A 24,008-nucleotide genomic window follows, 5' to 3' on the forward strand; every position below is an offset into this window, starting at 1 on the left:
AACCGTGTATTCTGGTATACACGATTTCTGATAGTGATAAATTAAAATCTTATTATTCTTTATTTCTGTTGTCGACGCCTTAAATTGTGTTTCAAGTTTTATATGAAAATATCGCCTCACGGTGATTTTCTTTTTGTTAAATTATATAACATTTATTATTCATTATTCGTTATTTATTATTTATTATTCATTATTCATTATTCAGTATACATTATTTATTATAAATTATAATTTTGACTTGAGCAGTGATTGTCTGTGTGATTCACATGTGTGAGTATAATTAATAAACAATAGCGACTCATGCACATGGCTACTGACATGGCTACTTATTTTTAACTTCAAAGATGACGACGGAGTGAACAATCTAGTTAGTTAGTGTATAGAAATTTTTATGAATACGAGACTAGCTTAAGTTTTAATTTACTTATCTCTTGTTTTTGCAGATCACGAAGAAGTAGTGCCCAACAGGGCAGTAGTACGCCACAGCCACGGATTTTGGCGCCAGGAGGTAAAAAATAATATTACAATTAGCTTTGCGTCTCCCATTATTCCGGGATAAATCTTTTTGTACATATTTGCACAAAATATTAGCATTTCATTTTAAATGTTTAGCGCTTTATTTTTCATTTAATTTGATTAATACACTCAAGTATAACAATTAGTTCTTTTTTTTTATTTACATTAATATACAGAAAATTTCGTTAGCTTTCTCTAAATGGAATTTAATGATTATTGTTATATCAACAATCGAATAATTGTTCTGATAATTTCTATTTATTTTTCTCTTTTTTAATGTTATTGGGGCAGTGTGATCCTCTCATATATACATTATTAAATATCAATTCTCATTTTATGTGACATTCCTCAGGGATTTTTTATCAATATAAACCGAAACTTGGACTCTTTAATTTTTTTTTAAATATACGAAACTTTATTTTGTCTCTTTTTATTGATATTATACAAAATTATAATTTTCTCTTAATTTAAGAAGATTATATCTACCCTTTTTTTCTGACAAGAATTATATATTCTCTATTTCTGGATCACTTATTACAGCTGTTCATTCTGTGTATGGTTTATTAAATAAAATCATAAGACTTGTATACAATTCCATCTATTTTCCTTTAAAAAATACATTCGTTATTACGATTGCTGAATGTGTATTCCGTACTATCTCTTTGCGGAATTCTCATTTTCTATTCACTTATAAATTACTTTTTATTTTTGGAAATGCTATTCATTTACTATAAAGCCTTAAATATCTCTCACATCATATATTTTTTTAAGTATTTTCATCAAGCTTTAAAAATACGAAGATAAATCAAAAATTTCGAAGCGGAATAATTCTTTAATCTCAAATTCGAATTTATCTTTTCAGTAGATAAACTTTTTCAACGCTAATTTATTGCTTGTTAGGATGAGAAAGAAAGAAAGTGAAAGGGAACATTCGATAACACTAAATTTATTTCTTCGGATTTTTCAGAGGAGCCCTTCATGAAGCTGGCTGTAGAAACGATAGAGGAACTAGACTGGTGCTTAGACCAGTTGGAAACTATTCAGACTCATCGATCCGTGTCGGACATGGCATCCCTGAAGGTACGACCTTATCCGTTTATATTTCTTCCTTTTCTATACTCTTTCGCAACATGTTCTCTCAATGTTTGATCTCGCAAATCTCAAAGAGGTTATGTCTCGCGTTATAGCCGTCCATGTACAGAATATCTCGGAATCCGTCTTTAGAAATGCATCATTCAAATGATTTTAAAAGAAGTTAGGCGAATGCGATTCTATCGAAAAGATTGCAATATTCTTTGAATAAATTCTTTTGTATTCTTAAATCAATTTTTCCCCAAAAGACACTGAAAAGGAAAACTATATCTATACATTTCCGAAGTCAAAAATTGAAAGAAATACATTTTCTTGTTTGGAATTATTTAAAATATTTAGGACATAGTCCTAAATATATTTCCAGACGATACGCACATTTAAAAGACGTTTTTATGATGTCTTTTAAATATTTGTTGTCTTAAACATATAAACATATAAACATATAAACATATAATGTAATGTTGTCTAAAAGATATTTTTATATCTTTACGATATTTTTTTAGACATATATTATTTGAGATTATGTTTCTTCAGAATATATAATTAAAATTTTTTACATATTTTTTAATTAACTTAGTAGGTATGCATAGTTATTTTTAAACTTAATTATTATATATCTTAATTTAATATGAAAAGAAATTTGCGTTATGAGTGCATTGTACGTTTTTTTTTATTTTACCTACGTAATGATAATTAATAACGTAAAGAAGTTTTTTGTGTTGCGATAATGTTACTTAGCTGTGCAAAGAAATGTTGGCATTTATAAATAAATTTAGCATTATATACATTATCGATCTAATTTTTAGTCTTTGTTTGGTTTTACGAAAGAGATAGAATATAATTTTGTTCTATTTGCGCACTAACGCAAAATTTATTATACAAAATTATTTGATTATATGAGTAACTTTATGTACTAATTACACAGTGTTGCTCAGACAGAATTTAAACTACCTTCATTTAGATCATAAATTTTTGTATAGGGAAGAATTGAAATTTAAATATTATATTTATTTCCTGATGAATAATACTTATTATATGCAACAATCATTTCTTAATGATTTTGTTCGATATCCTAACCGTGCAATTTCCGCGTCGATCGTTAATTGTTTGCGTTCCGGTCGAACAATTTCCAATTTCTACAAACGCATTGGTACAATCGGCGTGAAAATAAGATCATTTGAGTGCGAACACGACCAATTTATTTCCCCCTTGAGCCCAAGACAGCAAAGAGAATTCAGCGATTTTATATTAGCGATTAAATTGTATAATTGTACAACACGGAATGCGAGAGAAAATGGAAATCTAACGTGAAAATCGGCAAGAAGAGAATTACTTTCTTTCAAGCTTGCGTTTTATTGAAATGGCTTTCAAGGCTACGAAAAATTTCCCGATAAAATGAAATTTTGCACGAAACTTTTCTCATTTATCTCATGCAGACTGGAAGTCGTCCTTGCATGAATATTCTTTTATGCATTCAGAATATTTATTGCATCGAGGTTTGATGTATTTTAGTTGAATCTTATTTCTTTACGTCACATGCAAGAAGTCAGCGAAGAAAGTGTAAAGAATACTGGTCTTAGCTATTGTACGAACATTCTTTCCAGAAAGATCTTTCTGAGACTCCTTATCAAACAGTTTTAGCTTTCCAACGCGTAATTAAACTTCCTTGACGATAATTAAGTAAAAAGGGGGGTTGTTAAAATTTAAAACAAATATGACGTCGTAATTTTTCTTGGTTTATTATGGTAAAAATGTTATTTGTCTCTTCGGTCAGGCAATTTTGTTTTTTTTTTCACCAACATTGAACGATATTTTTAAACGTTATTTTTATATTTTGATTGACTCGGAAACGCCACGTGTAGCTCTGTGTATGCAGATGTTCAATTAACTCGAATTCTTTTTAGAGCTTTTAGAATTTATTAGAAAATTAAAACGGAAATAAGATCTTAAAAGGGTAAAACGTAAATAACTGCGTAAATATTTTACCTGTTGGTTATAAAATCTATCGTCAATGTCTAAGATGATTCATTTGCAAAAAGATTTCAGTATTCTTACTATCTTTATAAAGCGAATGTAATATCGACTTAGCATAACATAATTGAAAGGATTGATAGCGAAAACTCCATTTTTCCGTAGTCGTCATTATTCTCAGTGATGTGGAAATTATCAAAAATTTTCCGCCTTTGAGTTTTTTTGTGGTTTTTTTGAGTTTCTTTATCCGCTCTAATTTAGTCATGAAATTAGCAAATTTTCTGTTGTTCTTCGTAATTCCCACTATTTAAAGTGTAAATAGTTATACACATAACGAGCTTTGTAGGCTCTTTAAACTTATTAGAAACTATTTACGATACTTATAAGCATTAGAATTAAAAAACAAGCGAAAAATGTAACGATAAATATTATAAATAAATATCTTTAATGACATAATGTGCGGAAAATAATGCGTAATTTTTTTTACGCATTTGTGGAAAATAATTGTTTTTTTTTTCTACTGTTTATATCCCTATTATCAAAAGTTCTTTAGTATTATTTTTTTATCAAGTAACTTATCAGAATTGCTCGTATAAGAGCGTATTATTAAAAAAATTTTTTTGAATGTAATTATAAGCTTGTTTTTTACATGGAAATATAAAATGTAACGAAATACACTGCAATACTTCTTCTTTCAGCTCATTATTATGGTCTTTCTTCTTCTAAAATATCTCATATTTATTCTCATCTCATGAATTATTCATTTGCATAAACTCAAACGGTATGGCGACCTGCGTACCATTTTCAGTTGTCATATAATTCTGTTACGTCCGTAATCCAAAACTAACGTGCGTAATTTTTTGATGTTACGCCAACTCTATACTTTCTTCTCGTTAATAAAGAAACGTCATCTACTTCTAAGTACGTATGACTCACGTAAGAATCCCGATGTTCCTTGTTTGCCAATGTGACGTTCACATAAATGTGCTCTGAAAGCAAGATGACATGTATATTAGTTCAGCGAAAAAGAAAGTTTAAACGCAGATAAATTAAGGCAAACCTTATTGAAATGGAGAAAACTTGTATAATTTTTTATTCAGAATTGAAATTAACTATTCCTTAAAAAGATAAATATTAAAAAATTAAAATACTAAATAATTAAACATATTTTACATATTTAATTGTCAATTGTTTGTCATTATTATAATGGAGGAAAACAATGTTAAGTGTACGTCAAGCTAAAGTGCTTTTGATGGAAACTCTGACATGCTATTAACAAGTAATAACGAAGAGAACGATTTTTAAAAATTGTTTATTTTTACGAAGTTCTTTTTCTTTGGTTCCTGATGTGCGACGTTGAATTGCTTTTATGACTGAAAATTGCGTCAATTCATTCTGCTGCTGTTTTCAATTCTTGTTGAAAAAATTGAACTACGGCGCTGCTTCATTTGTTGAGTTGTAATATCTTTAATTTTATAACTGTATTATTTTATTCATGTTTTTTTACGCGGAAAGATTATGTTACGTCTATTTAGTAAATCGCAAAAACGACTATTGGAAAAGTAAACATTTTGAATAATTAATTTTAGCAAAACATGTGTACAAATTGAAAGGTGCAAGTTTTAATTCTCGAAAATAATGGAATCCTTGACACGTTTAACTTATTTACAGGGACATTTTCATTAACCTTGTCAATTCTAATTTAAGCAAGTATTTCAAACAATAATATCGCGTTTGTACTATGTCCTCGTGACTAATTCTGACCATTTATCGATCGATGATTTTTTTTAAACAAATAGCATAATACGATAATTTAATATATTTCAATTTTTCTTTAATATTCGATGGTTTCAATGAAATTTATGTGTAGTTTTTATCAAATATTGCTTAATCATGTTTTCGCGATTTTCATATAAGATTTATGTATAAAAAAAATATATTGGAGTTGAAAATGCTGTTTAAAGAAAAATAAGTTTTGAGATTGTAAATTAAATTAGAAATAATAATGATTATTCAATACAAAATTATAGATACCAAATAGTGTAATAAATAATACTATGATATGAAAGAATAATAATTAATCTTTTTTGAAAATATACACGTACTTCTAATGTTATTTATTTGTAATAGTTTCAGTTTCATAAATTTTTCTAATAGTATAAAAAATTATTTGAATCTTCTTTCAAATTGACAAATTCATTTTTGAGCTTTTTCTTGTATATACGTCTTCTTTTTTATCTTTCACTTGTTTTATTAAATCTCCTAGATCACGTTTCTCGTCATACAAACGCACTACCTTGACCTGACTACGTAAAGGAATCGATGCTCGTATTCTTTTTATTTTCGATTAAGGCAGGGACTTGCGAGTTGTTAATACCGAACAGGGCTGTTACTGTACGCGGCAGAATTTTTTGTTTATCAGCACTTCGTCCAAAATTGTTTGTACTATCAAAAGCGGATGCGAATAAATTAAACGCCGGGATTTCATCCGGGATTTATACGGGAAGCATGGCGCACGTGACCGAGTCATTGAGACTGCGTTTTAATTACACACAGAGGCCGATTTCTCGTATGAATCGACGATAGTGGTGGCCGCGCAAAGCGTTCGTGTGTAAATTTATCCGTTCCGTGAGGCTGGCGCTGGATAGAATCATTTCAGCCGTAATTTATTCCATTGTGCGTAATCGACAAAATTTTCGTTGCGGATATTATAATCATATATTAAAAATCAGACGACATTGCGCTTATTATTGTTAATATCATGATATAATAATGAGAAACATATTTGAGAAGCATAAACTTGAGAATTTTATCTTATTTTCAATATCATGCGAATATAAAGCAAAATCTTTTCCGCGTTCTTTGTTGAAATCGCCGTTTAGACTGTTCAATATGGTATACTTATGAAAATAAAATCTCTGGAGCTTGTGCAGTTTTGTTAGATAGGATTTGGGACTTTTCCGTCGATATCGCTTACGAGAATCGCCAAAATCGTGCTCGGAGCTGCAATCGATTTACTTAAGAAAGAATTTCGAAGCAGCACCTGTACACCATGTTGAAATACATTCTCTTCGACAAATTTATGCCGACTTATTTATATGTCTGGAGTGGAAAACGTTTACCGTTTGTTTTCACACTTTGCACTCATGCAGCGAAAATTCGCCGAGGAAGTATTCGTCGAGCAACCAGAAAATAGCGATTTTGTGGATTTCACGTATCTATATTTTTATGTACTATTTCGTCCCTCCTCTAAAGCTCGGCGACTCTGAAATTTCCATGATTTGCATTTACCGCAACGCGTATTATCATATTTATAACGATATACCCTTTTGAATGGCTGTCGTAGAGTTTACTCCAGTTTGATGATAATGGCGCGAAAAAGTCAACATAAAAATGAGTTTTATCCCATGCTATAGCTTAGCATGCATATTCGAATATTCCGAAACTGCCAGTTTTCTTTCAAGAAAAAGATAAGATTTATGGCGATATTATATGCAAATGAACATCTTGACATTTATGCTTTGCTCAAATTTATTGGACGAAGATTTCACGAGAAAGAAAACAGTGGATTCACCAAGAGCATTCCTTTAGGAAAAATGCCCTTGTGAGCGTCGTTGCTCCTCAAAGAAAATCGATACTTCGAATTAATTGACCTACATTAGCAGTATCGAGAACTCGTGACCTCATCGTTAAGCTCGATGTGACTAACCGATCAGTTATATTATATTTGCGATACAGCATGCTATAACTAATAATAGAATTAACATTTAAACATACACAAATGAACACGATTCAATGGACATATGTTTATTCAAAGCGTTGAATCTGTTTTATAGCAGTTATAAGTATAAAAGCTGTCCCCCTTTAATTATAGTCTCCCTCTTATTATAGTTATTATATATAATTAAGGACAAAAGTCTACAGATATTTATTTTTAATAATTAATTTTTATTTACTTGTTTGTAAAGCTTACCTTATTTTTTATTTAATAATTTACTTAACATATTTCCGAGAAAATATGTAGCTTCTCATTTTATAAGTTATTATATTTGAATTTAAAAAAGAATCTATTCTTATTATTTTATTTCATAACTCTGCGATATGAATTTTCTGCGGCCGAACTATCTTTAATACATTACTACGGTACTTCGTTATTAAAATGCTGCTATGCTATATGCTACGCTGCGAATGTTCTGTTGAATAACAAGGATAAAGCAAGGAAATTTTCCATCGATCGCTTGTAACTCCGACATTAATCTACCTTTTTCATTTTCAAAATGCTAGTGTCAAACATTTATTCTCGTTTTTTCGCACTCAATTCCGCCCGTGAAACGATTCGAACCAATTATCGCCATGGTCCGTTGCGCAAAAAGTCTGTCTTGCTTCTTTTAATCATTTATTGCTCGGATGTGGTGTGTAAAGAGTTCACTGGAAAAAAACTAGTATTGACTTGCTCAAGTCACAAAATCTAAACGGAGTTGTGTATAGTTAGATTATTAGCACAATGTTCGTACCTACATATTCGCCACGAAAACGCTTGTTCGAAATTCAAAGCTTCGGGAATAATTCCGTCATGACAACAAAGCTCACACGAGTTAAATAGTAGGATTGTGAGAAGGAAAATGTAACGATGAATCATTGCCCGACAATCACGTGCTTTGTGTTGCTCCAATTGTTAACGCGCGGACGGATAAATTCGTGATCTTTTTCGCTGACGCACGATAACAGATGTGAGTCCAAAGAAATTATGGCGTTAACAACGTCGATCGTTTCGAGAGGAAGATCCAATAAATGAGACGTTATCACGCCGTTTAACCTTTTCTCCATAGGTTCAAGGGAATCTCAGTATCGCTGAGCGTTCATGTATCATGCATGCTGCGCGTGATTGCCCGACGTAAATAAATTGTTGATCTCCCACGAAAATACTTTCGCAGCGATGATGCGCAAATCCGTCGAGATTTTAATGATTCGCAAATAAATATCGCTCGCGTGACTCCCGATCGAAGATATTCCATTGTATTGTAGCCAATTGAGCCAATTTTTTTCAGCCTTTACCTTGAGCCCATGATATTCTTTGAATGCATTTGTTAATAAATCGAAGATATTTTTTTAGCTTGATTGGGCTTGTGACTTGCTTGATCGTTGCAAGCATCGCGAAATTAAATAATAACTAATACTTAAATAATACTATATCAATTCTTTAATCTGATGATAAATCCGAACGAGACTAATTTCATAACATGCGTGTAAAATCGTCTTTTCAAAGAGACGCACGCGTTTAACTGGTTCTACATTAGTTGCAAGTTGATCCCAAGCTTGTTGCGATTAATATATAGTATAATAGAAACAGTTTTAAGGATACAGTTTCTCGCAAACGTGAAATTGAGATGTTATCATCGTGACGTGTTTCTGAATTGTAGTTCATCGTGTTTCTGAATTGTAGTTCTCGTTTAATCGACGTCATGTCAGTAGACATGTAACTCACACATTTCCGTATGTACTTATTTTCATATTATTGAATTTACCACTCACACATTTCCCTTGTAGGAATTATGTATTGTCTATGCTCATATTGTATGTACGAATGTGTGCATTGTAATTGTTAACTTGCTAAATTCATACGTTATTCTCAATTATTAAAAAGCAAGTAACAATACTCAATATAAAATAACGAATAGATGATGCAATAAATGTACCTGAATAAGAGCACTTTCGGATAGTTTAGTTATCCATAATAACTAGAATTCGGATAGTTTAGTTATCCATAATAACTAGAATTCGGATTTTGATGCTGTTTTCTTCCATTCCAAGCGTCGCAAGAAATACACCTTTACAGTAAGCCCTAGTTTCTATGCACTCGTTGTCGTGTGTTATGATGTGCATAAATACGCGCATTAATTTGAAATATTTAAAATTATTTTATGACTTATTAGTTAATTTGATAAGCTATTATATAACGTATCAAAATTCGAAAATTAACCGATTAAAATTAGCCGATTGAGAATTCATTATAATATGATGCTTAGTGAAGTAGACGTTATGCTCGTATCACACTAACGATTGGAAATTGCGTCTGCGTTCGCGTTTGCATCTCCTGACCAATCAAAACGAAACTGCTGATTAGATTCTTTCCGATTTGGTTAAATTGATTGAATAAAAGACACAAAAACACAGATGCAATCTCCAATCGCTAGTGTGATACCGGTATTACTGCTGCTCGCGACGTGCGGCGGCACTTGGAGTGAGAGAACTTGTAAAATTTTATTTTTAAAATGAACAAAATGAGAATTAGAACGGTCTTGAATATGTGATTTGTCAAAATTAATTATAAATCTTGAAGATTGTTAGAGATAGCTATACTTAACTTTAAAAATTTCTGTACAATTCACTCACAAAACTTTTCACACGTACATTTCATACATAACATATGCTTATTGGAAACTCTATTCTTCAAAAATTGGAAACGACAGGAGTTGCATATCTAACTCTTAACAATTCTTCTACGTATTTTAAATTCGTAGTTTAAAGAAGAAAGTTAGGATCGGATGATGATCAATTTATTCTTTTTAAGCCCGATTCTGTTAATATAAATTAACTCTAGGTTTAACTTACTTTTTATTTCTTTTTAATTCTAAAAATTAGAAAAAGATGAAAATTAAATTAAACCGAGATATAGGTGCCTATTAATAAAAATAGGCATTATGAATGTTATTACTTTCTGTTTGTCCGATAATCTTGAAAATATAAGTTTGATTTTTAAAAATATCTTTTTATGAAAATGAAGGAATAGATGAATGTTAAATAAAAGATTTTAAAAAGAGTTATGTTATTTGACACGTATAATTAAGAATTGCAAATAATTCGTCATCAATCTCCCATATATTCATAACGTTATAGCAGAAATCTTATTCTATTTTTTATTAACTCAGGTTTTGCACAAATTTATTTTCTTCTTCTTTCTCTCTCTCTCTCTCTCTCTCTCGATATGGACCGAAAGCTACAATATTGGCGCCTCGCCAGGAGACATAACCTGGCGCCATAGTGCTTCATATACAAACTTATTTCTTCAATGTGAAACTTGTTTCTTTTTAACATAAAATATATTCAATAGCTTTTCACACTCCGTTAAAATTTAATCTATAAATTAAATAAACTGGAGATTTATTCTTAAAGGTCTTTTTCTTTTATTATTAATATTTATATTTCAATAATTGATGATATCTTTCCGATAATTGCTTTTATTAAAGAAAAATATTTGTATAACAGATCTCGATAATTGAAAAAATAGTTTCGCATAGGTAATATTTACATATATTTATATAGCAAATAGAAACAATTTTGATATAAACTGCTTTAAACGTGAAAACCGTTGTGAGTAAGGGATCTGATTGGCTCTGATTTCATTTGATTACGTGCAACACGATCGAAGAGTCGATCAAAAAACGCATATTGCATTTATCTATATGCTTCGCTCTTATGCAAATGTTAGATTTAAACTGTTTTTATTATTATGATATCTTGCGGCAGTCGTATTGTCACTTATCGTCTATGCATTACAATTTTGTTATGTAATATAATATTATAAAGGTAGCTTAAACGCATGCATTATATCAATAGACAATCTTTGTGAATATGCTGTTATTAAAAAAAATATCACTTATGTTTCTTACAACATCGTATGCAAAACAATGTGTGTTCAACAGCAATAAGCTTCGTGGTAATAATACTCTGATAACGTATCGTAAAAGGCATCATTACGAGATTCACCAAACATATTGCAATTTGGATTGCACGTAGAACCAGAGTGTGGAACTTTTAGTATTACTTATGTAATACTAAAAAAAGTTGAAGTTGCCGAAATCGATCGGAGGTATTCTCTTACATCTTTGCAAGTGCTATTTACATACATAACTAGGATCAAATGTAACTAGGAGAAATATGAATTCACGTACCGTGTAAGAAACGACCGTATTTAAAGTTCCACTTTAAAAGCAAATTGTACTATCATATCATCGTTTAAATAAGTGATATGAATTTGGACGCACTGAATCGCTTTTGTCTTGTTAATCTCTATTCAAACTAATGAAATTGTTAATGAATCTTTTTTTTTAATAAAATGCATTGAAAATGTAAATATTTTAGATGCAAATTAAATTATAACAATACAAAAAGCATATTTTATAAATTTATAAATTTTCTTCGAGATATTTTTACGAATTTAATATCCTTTGTATTTGATTGCATTTGACGTTCACATAATTATAAAACTGCATTTTTCTTTATAATTTTTGTTTATCATTCAATATTTTTATTTTCAATATTTTCAATATTTTTATTGAAAAAATACATCATATTACATTATATCTCAGTTTTTTTTTCACAAAACTGATGTTGCAATAATGTTTCGATAAAACGGAATATTATATTGACATCAAAAATATCGAATTTAGATAATTATCGTGAATAACGTCCGCGAATATTATTGACAATAATTATTAAAAATCAATAAAAACGACGCAGTTCTCATTTGTTAAACTAAGGAACCGCAAAAAAATTGCTAAGTAGATTAATCGCATAACTTATGAATTAAATAAGGGTATATAATTCTATCACAAATTTGCGTTTTTTGCTCAGTTTTTTATCATTCGAGAAAAATATTTTGTTTGCCGAGGTTATTAATGCGAACACACGGAGAGTTTAAGACTTGATTTATGATCCTATGGGATGCATTCGGTGTAATTTGTTTAAATGTCGATAAAGTTGTTTACGTTATCGTGTGTACATACATCTAGATTCCGCCTTTTGCTTTGTTTGGTACTGATATTTTGGTACAGGAATGCGAGCCGTCTCGTATTGCGTCGTTTTGACGAGCCATTAGCCAAACAAGTGGCGTCCGCTTTCGATCAAAGAAGAATGCCTGACAGGTGTGGAGAAAAATTCGCGTAAAATAAACTGCGCTCGCTTCCCTGAAGCAAGAAATTATTTTCTCTGTCGAATATGAGAGGCCGGATGTTACTACTCGTTCATTGTTGATCGGAAATTGACCATTCGCTAAGTGATGATTGCGAGATCATAAAAAGAACAGTTAAATGATGGTGAGCACATCAAATTTGGCTATAAAGCTTTCCGAGTCTAATCCTTTAGAAAAAAACTCGCTTCGTATCTCATCATCGATATCTTTCTTGAATGCAATTTTTATCAAAATATTTTTAACACCTGTTTCTACTAATTTAAATTAACTTGTGGACTAAACTTGGTTTGACTTATTTTTTATCTCTTTTTAGTTCTAAAAATTAATAAAAAATAAGAATAAATTCAATCGAAATTAAAGTTAATTTACATTGGTAGAATTGAACATAAAGGACATATCTATTATTTTATACGGATTTCCAATCTTATGCGTGAAAGCATGTTGAAATTATTTTAGATAACCGAGCCATCAGTTTCTAGACATCATTATCAGAAAAAGACTTTTACAGACCAGAGATAAGGGGAGCAGCAAATACTCGGTAAATGACGTAAATGCAACTTGACGTATTCGGGGAGAAGTTTTTATTAGCAGATACGAACGTGGTACGCTCATCCCGGAAAGAGATTATTACGATTAGTGATTATGGTGCATCGGTTTATTGCGATCATCTGCGTTTTTAGTGCATGTATCTGTATTATTATTATTATTATTAAATATATTATTACTATTGCTTTATTTTATGTCTGATTTGAATGGTATGTATATCAAGTTGTAGAAGAAAACTCTTGATGAGTGTACAAATGACAATAATTTTTTTTTTCTTGAACTTACCATCTAATCCACCTGATGAGCCTAGATATAGAGTATGGCAAATGCCAAATCAGCAGATGTAAAATCTTATACCTCATGTTTTTACCGAGTGTTATTGGCAGTAGAAACTCGAATGGTTACTGTGCTAATGAGATTTATGTTGCTCATTTGGCGTATTTATAAGAAAAAACGCCGTTAATTATAATGCGAAATAATTACTAGCTATGCATGTGTGACATATTTCCGTTTTTGCATATTCGCTCATTTCATATATTATAAAAGTATATGTTTTTTGAAATGCAACTTTATATAATTTACTTTCTTACAAATAAAATTTCAAATCCGGTAAAACGATTTCATGAGTTTGTGGCAAAAGATTGAATATTAAGTGTTTAAATTATGATGCTCTGTGACTTATTAAATAATAGAAAAATTTATTTCACAATATTTGTGTTCACTCACTTTCACATGTATAAATCACGCGGATAATAACGTTAGTGTTTTCACACAAATTTATGCGATATTCACAGATAGGACGCATACATACACTTATGTGAACTGAAACAAGAACAGCTCGAATCAGGTTAATCTTTTTCTATTATATTGAGTCAGCAGTTTAGTTATAAAAGTCTGGAATAGTGCGATCTTACAAAAAAAAAGACAAACAGAGGATCTGTAAATGTAGAAACGTATGCGACAGCGGCAAATGAAGTTAAAGATCACCTGTCTGTGAGAAAAGCAGCAAATACATGTAATATTAATTTTATGACTTTCCAACGTTAACTTAATAACAATAATAACTAAGTAAAAAAAAATTTTTTTGTAATAATATATTTTTTATAAATTTTATATTATAAAATAAATATTCCTTGTGAAGTATCATATTTGATTTCATTATAATCTTGAATTTGCTTATACAATATATAATAATAATATTTTTAAGTGATATTGATAAATGTAACAACTTGCCCAGGCTGCCCTATGTGTGTGTGTGTGCGTGTGCGTGTGCGTGTGCGTGTGCGTGTGCGTGTGCGTGTGTGTGTGTGTATAGTAACTTTCTCAACCTTATAGTTAACGTGCAATTCAAACCCTGGAAGGATAGTTTGCTTAAAGTAACACATTCAAATTTACCATATAACGATGACTTATTAACAATTCTAATTGGCTAATGGGCGTGAATATGCGCATGAGCGCATCCCTTGTCTTTATATCATGCTTTTAAGAAGAATTTCTAATTCTGTTCGTAGTTTTGTAATAATCGTGATTGTAATAATAGCGATTTTATGATTTTAATTATTTCTGAGTATCAATAAGAGGATGATAAAATATTTCTTTGCGTGCACATATTTGTTTCATTGATTGGATCACGGAAGTAAGCGTGTTATGCATATGATTAAGTTTTATTGAATTTTTATTATTATTTTCATTTGAAAGTCAAGAAATGTGAAAAATTGTGTCACATACGCAGCATATATTGAATAATATCGTTTCTGACTCGCTCTTATCTTTCACTTGTTACGTGTATTATGCTGCATTAATTTTTCATTTTTACTTGATAATGACATAAAAAAATGCCAAGGACAATGTCAAATTGGACAACAGTTACACGTGTACATTACATTACTTTATCACTTTTTGATAAAATTTTTTAAATGATTATGAATTTTGTAAAGAAACTTAAAACAAAATTTTTTATCTTTGTACAAATTATAATCATTTTTAAACTTTTATTTAAAATAAAAATGAGAATTGTTAGAACAGATGTGAATATTTCTTGTTTGAATACTTTTTTAAAACGATCTGTCTAAATTAATTACAAATCTTAAAGATTGTAGAGGTAGTTGTATTTAACTTTAAGAATTTCTGCACAATTCACTCACAAAACTTTCCATACGTACATAAGTTACGTAGGTTTCACCTACATAAAGTATGCTTTAAACTCGGCTAGATATTATCTTGATCGAGAACTTTAGTAGCTCCTCCTTAACTCAACTTATCGAAAATCTCTCTTCTTGGAAAATTGCAAACGACAGGAGTCATAAATCTAATTTTCAACGATTTTTCTACGTCCGCCATTTTAAACTCGGAAGTTAGAATCGGTCGGATCAATTTTTTCTTATGCCCATTTCTACCAATATAGATTAACTTTAATCTCGGTTTAACTTACTTTTTATTTTTCTAGTTGTAAAAATTAGGAAAAAATGAGAGAGTAAATTAAACCCAGTTAAATTACATTAATAGATGTGGACATTATCGGCATTATTACTTTCTGTTTGTCCGATATACTCGGAAAAATAAGTTCGCTTTTTATAAATTTTTTAAAAATGAAGTTATCAACGATGATAATTTAAAAGATTATAGAAAAACATGTAATTAGATTACAAAATATTTTTTAATAATCTGTTATGCATTTGTTTCAGTTTTCATGAAGTTGTTCTACCAACGGATTTGTTTTATATATGCTATTTTCAATTATTTTAAGTTTTTTTAGACGTTTATATTTTATGGGCAATTTGACATTATCTATATTGCATTTCAAAAAACCGTAAATTTTGAGTTGTAATGCGAATTTTACAAAATGTCTTTCAATTGTTCTGTTTGTTGAACTTTAAATAATTTATCTTTAGACATACTTTATCTTTCTAAATATTTTCAAAAGTTTTCATAATTATTTGCTAAATATTAATTTCTTAATCTTGGCTTTTATAATTTACTTTACTGCACACTCCTGCACACTTACAGTTATATATAATACTGTTACGCTTGTACTTTTCTCTCTAATTAGTTGCATACTTACTTGATTAATCATTATTGCTTCCTTTACTACTGATTACTTTTATTGTTAGTTCTTTTTTTAATATTTTTTTATACGGAAGAAGCATTTTTCTCTTTTCTTTTATGTATGCACTATTTATTTATTCCGTAAATAATCACATTTTTGCAGATGTTTTGTCTTCGCGATTATTTGTTTGACTAGCTAATTGTGACAAATTTTTGTAATATAATAACTGCATCTATCTTTTTTCTTTACGAAAATTACATAAAATAAAAAAATGCATTAATGGATATACACTTTATTTTTATTTTCGATAATACTAATTACTGTAAGATAATATGAGCAGATGCTCCTTTTTGTTTTCGAAAATCGCACTCGTAGACTATTTGTCTCCACTGCATGATTCATGACTTTATCATATCATGGATGAATTAATTATTATCTTTAAAGTTGCGTGAAGCGATGTCAGGTGCGCGAGAAATATGCAAATACATATAGCATAAGATAAAGTAATAAATACCTATACTCTTTTCTATATTATAAAAAAAATTATTACTTTTTATGATTAGAAATTTGACTTTGTCTCTCACATTACTTTCATCATTTGTGTCTTTACATCAATTTAAATAAATTCAAATATTTTTTTTCATTCAAATAAACAAAATATATATTTAAAAAAGGATTATATTTTAATTATATAATGCAGTTTATAAAAAAAATTACTTAAAACTCTTAAAAGCCATAAATAAAATATGTAGCATATAATAAAGTTAACTTTTGTGACATATAGATTGTAAAAAATCAGAGAGGATAACGGAAAATTACAAAAGCGACTTATTCTTGGTCTCATGTAGGTAAGACTAATCAATGGCTTGTACTTATGCTTCATTGATTAATTTAATTACTTGCGCTGGTAATAAAGGAGGGTCTTTTGAGAGATGTTCTCGCAACGTAGATATAGCAGATGGTTATTAATCGTTCCTCGTAAACAGTTCCGACAATATGTATAAGTATACACATGGACGAAGAAAACATGGTTAGCAATACGTAAATAGGAAAATCGATCTAGTTCTTCCATTCTTCGTAAATGTATTAACGAATTCCATCTTTATTTGCGAACTGCTTGTTATTTTTATCATTATTTGCCTTATTTATTTTTTCTCTATATTATATTTGTTATTGTCTATCTTTATCTTGTTTTTCTTTCCTACATAGTAATTCGAAATTCTTACTTTTTACTGATCTCTTATTTATTTATAAAGTATTAGTTTTGTTTATTTTTACTACTGCTGTTTTTTTTTTAAATTGATAAATTCTCTTTAAAAAAATACTAAATGGCATTAAATTGTACTATTAAAGTAATATTGCATAACATATGTATGTTTCGAAAAGAAGCAGTCTCTTTTTACTCTTTTTTTGTCTCTGCCATGTATGTATAATATATGTGCACGTGTCTAAATAAAGATTATAAAAAGCCGTTCAATTTTATTACACGCACCAACAGTTATACACGCTTGTTATCGAATTTCAAAGATTGATCTGTTTCCACGCTGATTTTGTCATTGCATTCATTGTTAGTATAAATCTGGAGCGTATTCATATACCTAACGAATTTTATTGCAATAGAATTGCGTGACGAGATGCGTGAATTGTTTTATACATCAATGAAGAAAATCACGCAGTATTCTTTTTTCGATAAAGTATCTCATAAAAATTTATTATTCGCAGTGTCCATTCCCAATCAATTTGCAAAATACAATCGATTATACTATTCGTGAAGATACCCGCGATGTTTTCTAAAATATTATAAATTTTGTAAAATTGTAAATTGTATAATTTATTTGCTTCTTTTTTTATTGTTCATTTACATTTTAACGAACAAAAAAAGTTGAATTTTAATATTTTATTCCTTCGTATCTTCGTTTGTATAGAACATTCTATTTCGCTTTAATTGAACATCTCGGTATGTGATTTATTTGTCACAAAAGAGTGTTTAAATATCATTGCTTAGCACTGAATGGAATGCCACTCGGCGGTTGAGTAAATCGTAAGAAGAATTTACGGAAAACAACGAAATGTACGATTAATTGTCTTCAACATAGGTATTACCATTATTTTGATGACAAAAGTTATTTTCAACCGTTCTCTATTCATGTATAATACAGCTTGCCATTTAATGGAAACTGCGTTCCAATTCTGAATATAATGGCACGTGAAAGATACACGTGGAAAGCATCTATATAGTTAATGCCGATGTAACCATTGTCCATACATATATGCGCGTGGAAGGATATTTCGATGCCAGTTGTGACAAGAGTAATCCCAGTCGCGCTTCAATTAAGCTTCAATTAATAATACACATTTAATAATGCAATAATATCATTCACATTTGTAAACAGCTAATAGCTGCTAATGATTGATCGATTGATTTCGTATGGGAAATATATTAAAAGTGTGAAATTTAATATGATTCATCGATTGGATCGACAGAATACAAAAATAAATAAAGATGAATGAAAAAATAAATAAAAATGAAGTTGGAAAGGAAATTGAAATTCCGTGTTTCTACTAATTTAATTAATATGATACACAACGACGTAGTTTTTACGTTTATTAGATATTGGACGTTAAAATTATGCTGATTTCTGCCATTATTATTTCGTATATTATATAATTATTTATAGAGAGGAGAGAGAGCGAGAGAGAGAGAGAGAGAGAAAGAGAGAGAGAGAGAAGGGTTATTGATCCTGTAATATATTATCCATAAAAATTAACTGCTTGTTTCATTTACGTGTTTCTTCGAACGAGATAGTTTGAATCATAAATTATTCTTCGGCCGTTTTTAATCATTATCATTATAGTATGCTTTATAATTTCTAAATGTATCTGTATATACGTGATAGTTCTTATGTCTTGGTAATTGTTGTGCCGAGACTGCGTGTCAGTCCTGCGATGGTCACGATTAATTTATGATGGTGTTGTTGCTTCGAATTCGCTGCGAGAAGAAATCATCTGCTTGAACCGCTAACGAGATCGCGTAGCTATGTTCTCGAAATAGTCACAAGATCTGTTTTGATCTCGAATTCTCATTGGGCTACAAGTGCTACAATACATATTCGCTGGCAGGAAGTTATTTTCACTCCAAAAATAATTTTCTTTATTACGCTTAAGTATCTACATAGATTAAGTACCTATGAATCTTTTTTATATCTAAACGCTTTCTATTGTCTATATTTATAATTTATTCATATCGAATCGATCAGACATAAAAATGGTTAATATTAAAAAATCTTGAATTAAATCCGATATTAAAATAATATTTTTTAATATCGTAAAGATAATTACACGATTTTTCCATGTCATAGTACATTATTATAAATAGCATGGAAAATTTACGACGGAAAATTTCGTCATTGCACACATGTTAGTTTTTGTTTTTTTTAAATCAGAACAAGATTGAAACAAGCTGCAATTATTGCAATATGTAGAAAATTTTTCCGTCACACGTAGAACTTGACTGCAATTATTAATATATGTATAAAGAAACATTTAATAATAATTTTACAGTATATTAAATAGAAGTGGACAAGAACATATACAAGTTTTATAAGAACAGCAATGGCAATATATGATTGTTAATGAAGGCAATACAGTTGACTACAATTGATTAGAGTTGATTATTGCTAAATGATTATTATGTAGATTTTTTTCTTCTACAATGACGCTGATAGAAATTTAAAATTAATATTGGAAAATGTGTGCAGCATAAAGGATTTATCGTAAAAGTAGTAAAAGCATCTTCATTATCAGCTGCAAACGAATTGATTGCTTCGTTTGCATAAAAAAAAAGATAAGAAAATTATTAAAGAGAGCTTTTTTTAACAATACTAAATTTGTACAAAATCTGTTAGCAGGAGATAAAAATAAGGTATTTATATTTTGCCACGTAAAAATGATCTTATCGAATGATTTCTTGTGCTTTCAATATGACTTTTCGTAGCGATATGACCGATCGAAACGTCAAGAAACATGATTGCGTGATCGTATACGTCAGATATATCGTGATCCGATTATATCTACGAACCTCGTGATGCTCCTTCAGTGATCATTGTACACAATAAGTAGTCGATACTTGTGGCACGTGCTAGCCTCATGAACAGATGGATAGTAGAACACAATAATAGAGATGTTCAGACACGCGCAGCTTCTCAACACTTTATATCAGCTCCTTTCGCACGCCAAGTTACGATACTACCAGAAAGGCTGATTGAATAATTTTCTAAAAAGGAAACCAGAAGACCAATAAATCGCTGCTTATAAATGATTATATTTCGACTATCGAAACTCTCATAGCGAGCCTATTGTTGCGTTTGACAGGATCAAATATAGCGTATGCATATTCGATTGTGCAACGGGAAAATTTCCCATTTGTTCGTAAAAAAGTTGAAAAAAAAATTTTATATTACAATGAGAACAAGTACAAAGCAAAAAGATTTATCCGAGCGGAGAACATATTGTAATGTTCGCGACAATAGGCAGCCGTGGTAAGTTCGCCGTGATTGTCTCATGAACGTAATTGTCATAGTCGTGACATTATTCAGAACATGAACGTCTGTCATTTTTCGAAGGCTGTCGCAACTTGTGTCGCGCGAAACATGACGCCGGAAGGCAAAATGATTTTTGTCAATAGTTACGTAACGTTCGTGAAAAAAGCCTCCTTGAGAGAAGAGAGGTCGCGGGTGTAATAATCCTCGAACTTTCATACATCTCAGTGTGTCTGTGCAAATGCACGGACAGAGAAAAGCAGCAAAATATTGGAATACATTCAGAAATAGTTAAGTCCTCTTCGTGCAATACTGCTTACTTTATCGACGTTTGTTCCAATAGTTGTTGATCGTACTTACTATTGTGCATTGAAAAATATGAAAAAAGATACACTTTGGACGAAAATCCACATAGAGAATATATACTTTATAAAACTGAAACATATTTTTTGTAAATTATCGTTTGCATTTGCGTATCTTTTAAGTCGACAAAATTTATTATGCAATTTGCATACACGTCAGCCAACGAAAACCGGACGTTGAGGAAGGAATATAGGAAATAGATTCGCGTCTTTACGGACTCTTTCGGTGCTCTCTCGTCGCAAAGATTATTGAGATCAATGGATACATTTCAAGGAGAAATTAGAAATCGAGAAAGACTTATATTACGTTATAGAGAAGATTGGATGATGTTCAATTTCTTCTTTTTCATAATTTCCGCTTAACAAGAACTCATATTTTTAGAAAAAATTAATCATTAACGGAAGATGTGTCTTTCTTTTCGTCTTTCTCTCTTAAAAGAAATATATTACCCCATGTCAACGGATAAATTAATTGTACATGCTGAGCTTTCTAAATTTTCTTTTAAATTTATGCTACGGCTGAAACTGTTTTAAGATTTTTATGTAACTGATCTTGGCGTCAAAGACACTTTTCTAATAGGTCGGAAAATTGAAACGTCTACGTTTTACGATGTAATGGAATATCCGAGAATGATATGTCAAAAGTAGAAAATTTATCCTAAAGAGAATATGATATACGAATTTCATCTCTCAGACGCAGCCTTATACAGGGTGCTCAGCATAACGATCCCCACGATTTTTTAGACACTTCCGACAGTTAAAAAAAAAGTTAAATAGTTATCTGTTTTATACAGGCTATAACATGAGATTAAAAAATGAAAAGAATTTTTTTTAATAAAAAGTCGAAGTTATCTTAAATTTTTCAAACAGCACATATAATTTTTTTCTATAATATTATACAGATCAATAAAAGAGACATGAATAAAAGTGACATTTCAGTAATGATTTGAATTTGTCTTGAAGACTCCTACAATATTATGGGAAAAAATTGTATTGTGCTATTCAAAAAATTTAAGATGACTGATTTTTTTTATGAAAAAAAAATTTTTTTTTAATTTTTTAATTGCATGTTGTAGCCTGTATAAAACAAACAAATATTCACTTATTAACTTTTTTTTAACTGTTAAAAGTGTCTGAAAAATCATACGGATCGTTATGCTGAACACCCTGTATATCCTGTGCTTTAAAAGAATATCGTGATCAATAAAATATGGCATATTGAGATTCATTAATACTTAATAGTCTCTGAGTCACCTTTCTCAATTGCAGATGCAATATCAATTTAATCTAGATTTATTCGAGCTTCAATTATTACATTGATTAAAAATTATTGTATGTATATATAGAATTGTAAGTTAAAAAATATTATCAGGGTCTATTATTGTTTCAATCACGTCATTTATGTGCGTACTTTCGTCCAATAATAATCTAATAAACTAATGGAAATAAAATGAGAAATTAATGCTTATAGAATAATCATTCCTTTAATAATGTGCCTTTAAATTAATTTGCTCGTTATTGAATAATTATTAGATAAACATTGTAGCTGTAATTTTGTCTGATTGAAAGCAATATTCGTTTTTTATTTATTTCTTTTTCTTATAATATTTTTTAATCTAAACAAAATGTCAATGTTTTATAATTTTATGATAAAAGAGTAAAGAAAATGTTTTTATTCCTATTAGTGTGCCTATCCATATTTGACTGATCTTAACATACAGTTATTAAAACACATATTAGATATTAGTTGATTTATTTAATATTGCATAAATCATTAGGCTTTAATTATACTTGCAATTTTGATGTACACTCATATAAGTCATAAAATAACTCTTAGTTCTAATAGGCATTAATATGGACAAGTTTAAAATCTTGCGGTATTATTGGGCTCACATTTGTGATGTGTATTTTTCGAAACATATATTTACTACACTTTAATAGTTAAAAAATAGAATATTATTTTTGTTATTGTATACATTAATAATTTAGTTTAAAAAAAACCTTTTCCTATGTATTTATAATAATTCTCTTTATGTACTTATAATATTTCTCTTATGGCTTATTTAAATACAAAAGCACTAATAAGGATAGACACATTAATAAGGACAATTATTCTAGACTGTTAATTCTGTAGATCGTATACATACATATCTTAATTGCAAATAATTTTCGCATTAAAAAACATCGACGATATAGTAGATTTTAGCGATAACCAGATAGGAAAAGGAGCGTAAAAATAAGTAAAATAGTTCATTACCGTGACCTTCTTGTATTTGTTAGGAGGAACTAGGCTATTTCTGACGGCCCACATGCATCGGTTTTGCAACGATCGATAATCCGATCACTTCTCGCGGGCATTCAAGTTTTTCGTCACTGAGGCGTTAGGTACATCGATCGTGTTTCCCTTATAGTTATAGGACACGTTGTTTGTTTGCGCGGTAAACCGCGAATACATGCGTATCGAGCACGGGACGAGCAAACGAGCACATAATGTGGGAGGCATTATTATCGCTTGCAAACTTACTGTCACTTTTGCGCGGTCACTTCGCACGAAGCGTGCCTGCGAAGACCCTATTTTTAATATCCAAGAGTTCGTTGTAACGTGGAGAAACGACTACCACATTTGTTTTTTCAGGATATACGAAGTTCACACAACGTGTTTCTGGAAGAATATATACATATATTCTTGTTCTGAAAAATTTAGAGGATGTATAACAACTTTCATAATTGTATTTCTGTTACCAGGGAACACTAGGGAAAAATTTTTGATATTTGTGACTATAATTACATCATTTATTTACTGCTATGATGTTGGTAATTACTATATGTATAGTTCTATTAATAAATACGGTTGACAATTATTGTTATTATAAATATGATTACAATTTATTTATAATTATAATCATTTTCAGTTGTCAACTATATTTATTTGTTTATAGATTTATATATATATATTATATTATTTA

At 29.8% G+C, this 24,008-nt stretch overlaps 1 protein-coding gene across 12 annotated transcripts in view; it reads left to right on the forward strand.

Moving 5' to 3' along the window:
- The window catches only part of LOC108749721 (cAMP-specific 3',5'-cyclic phosphodiesterase-like), a 192,396-nt gene that overhangs the window by 147,149 nt on the left and 21,239 nt on the right, over positions 1–24,008 (forward strand). For all 12 annotated transcript variants that reach the window (XM_018488691.1, XM_018488704.1, XM_018488646.1 and 9 more), the window contains 2 exons: positions 444–508; positions 1,484–1,596. In XM_018488691.1, the coding sequence (XP_018344193.1) occupies positions 444–508; positions 1,484–1,596 (178 nt within the window). The remainder of the gene's footprint in view (positions 1–443; positions 509–1,483; positions 1,597–24,008) is intronic.

Source organism: Trachymyrmex septentrionalis, unplaced genomic scaffold, assembly GCF_001594115.1.
Source record: "Trachymyrmex septentrionalis isolate Tsep2-gDNA-1 unplaced genomic scaffold, Tsep1.0 scaffold11, whole genome shotgun sequence".
In the NCBI taxonomy this organism is placed as follows: Eukaryota; Metazoa; Arthropoda; class Insecta; order Hymenoptera; family Formicidae; genus Trachymyrmex; species Trachymyrmex septentrionalis.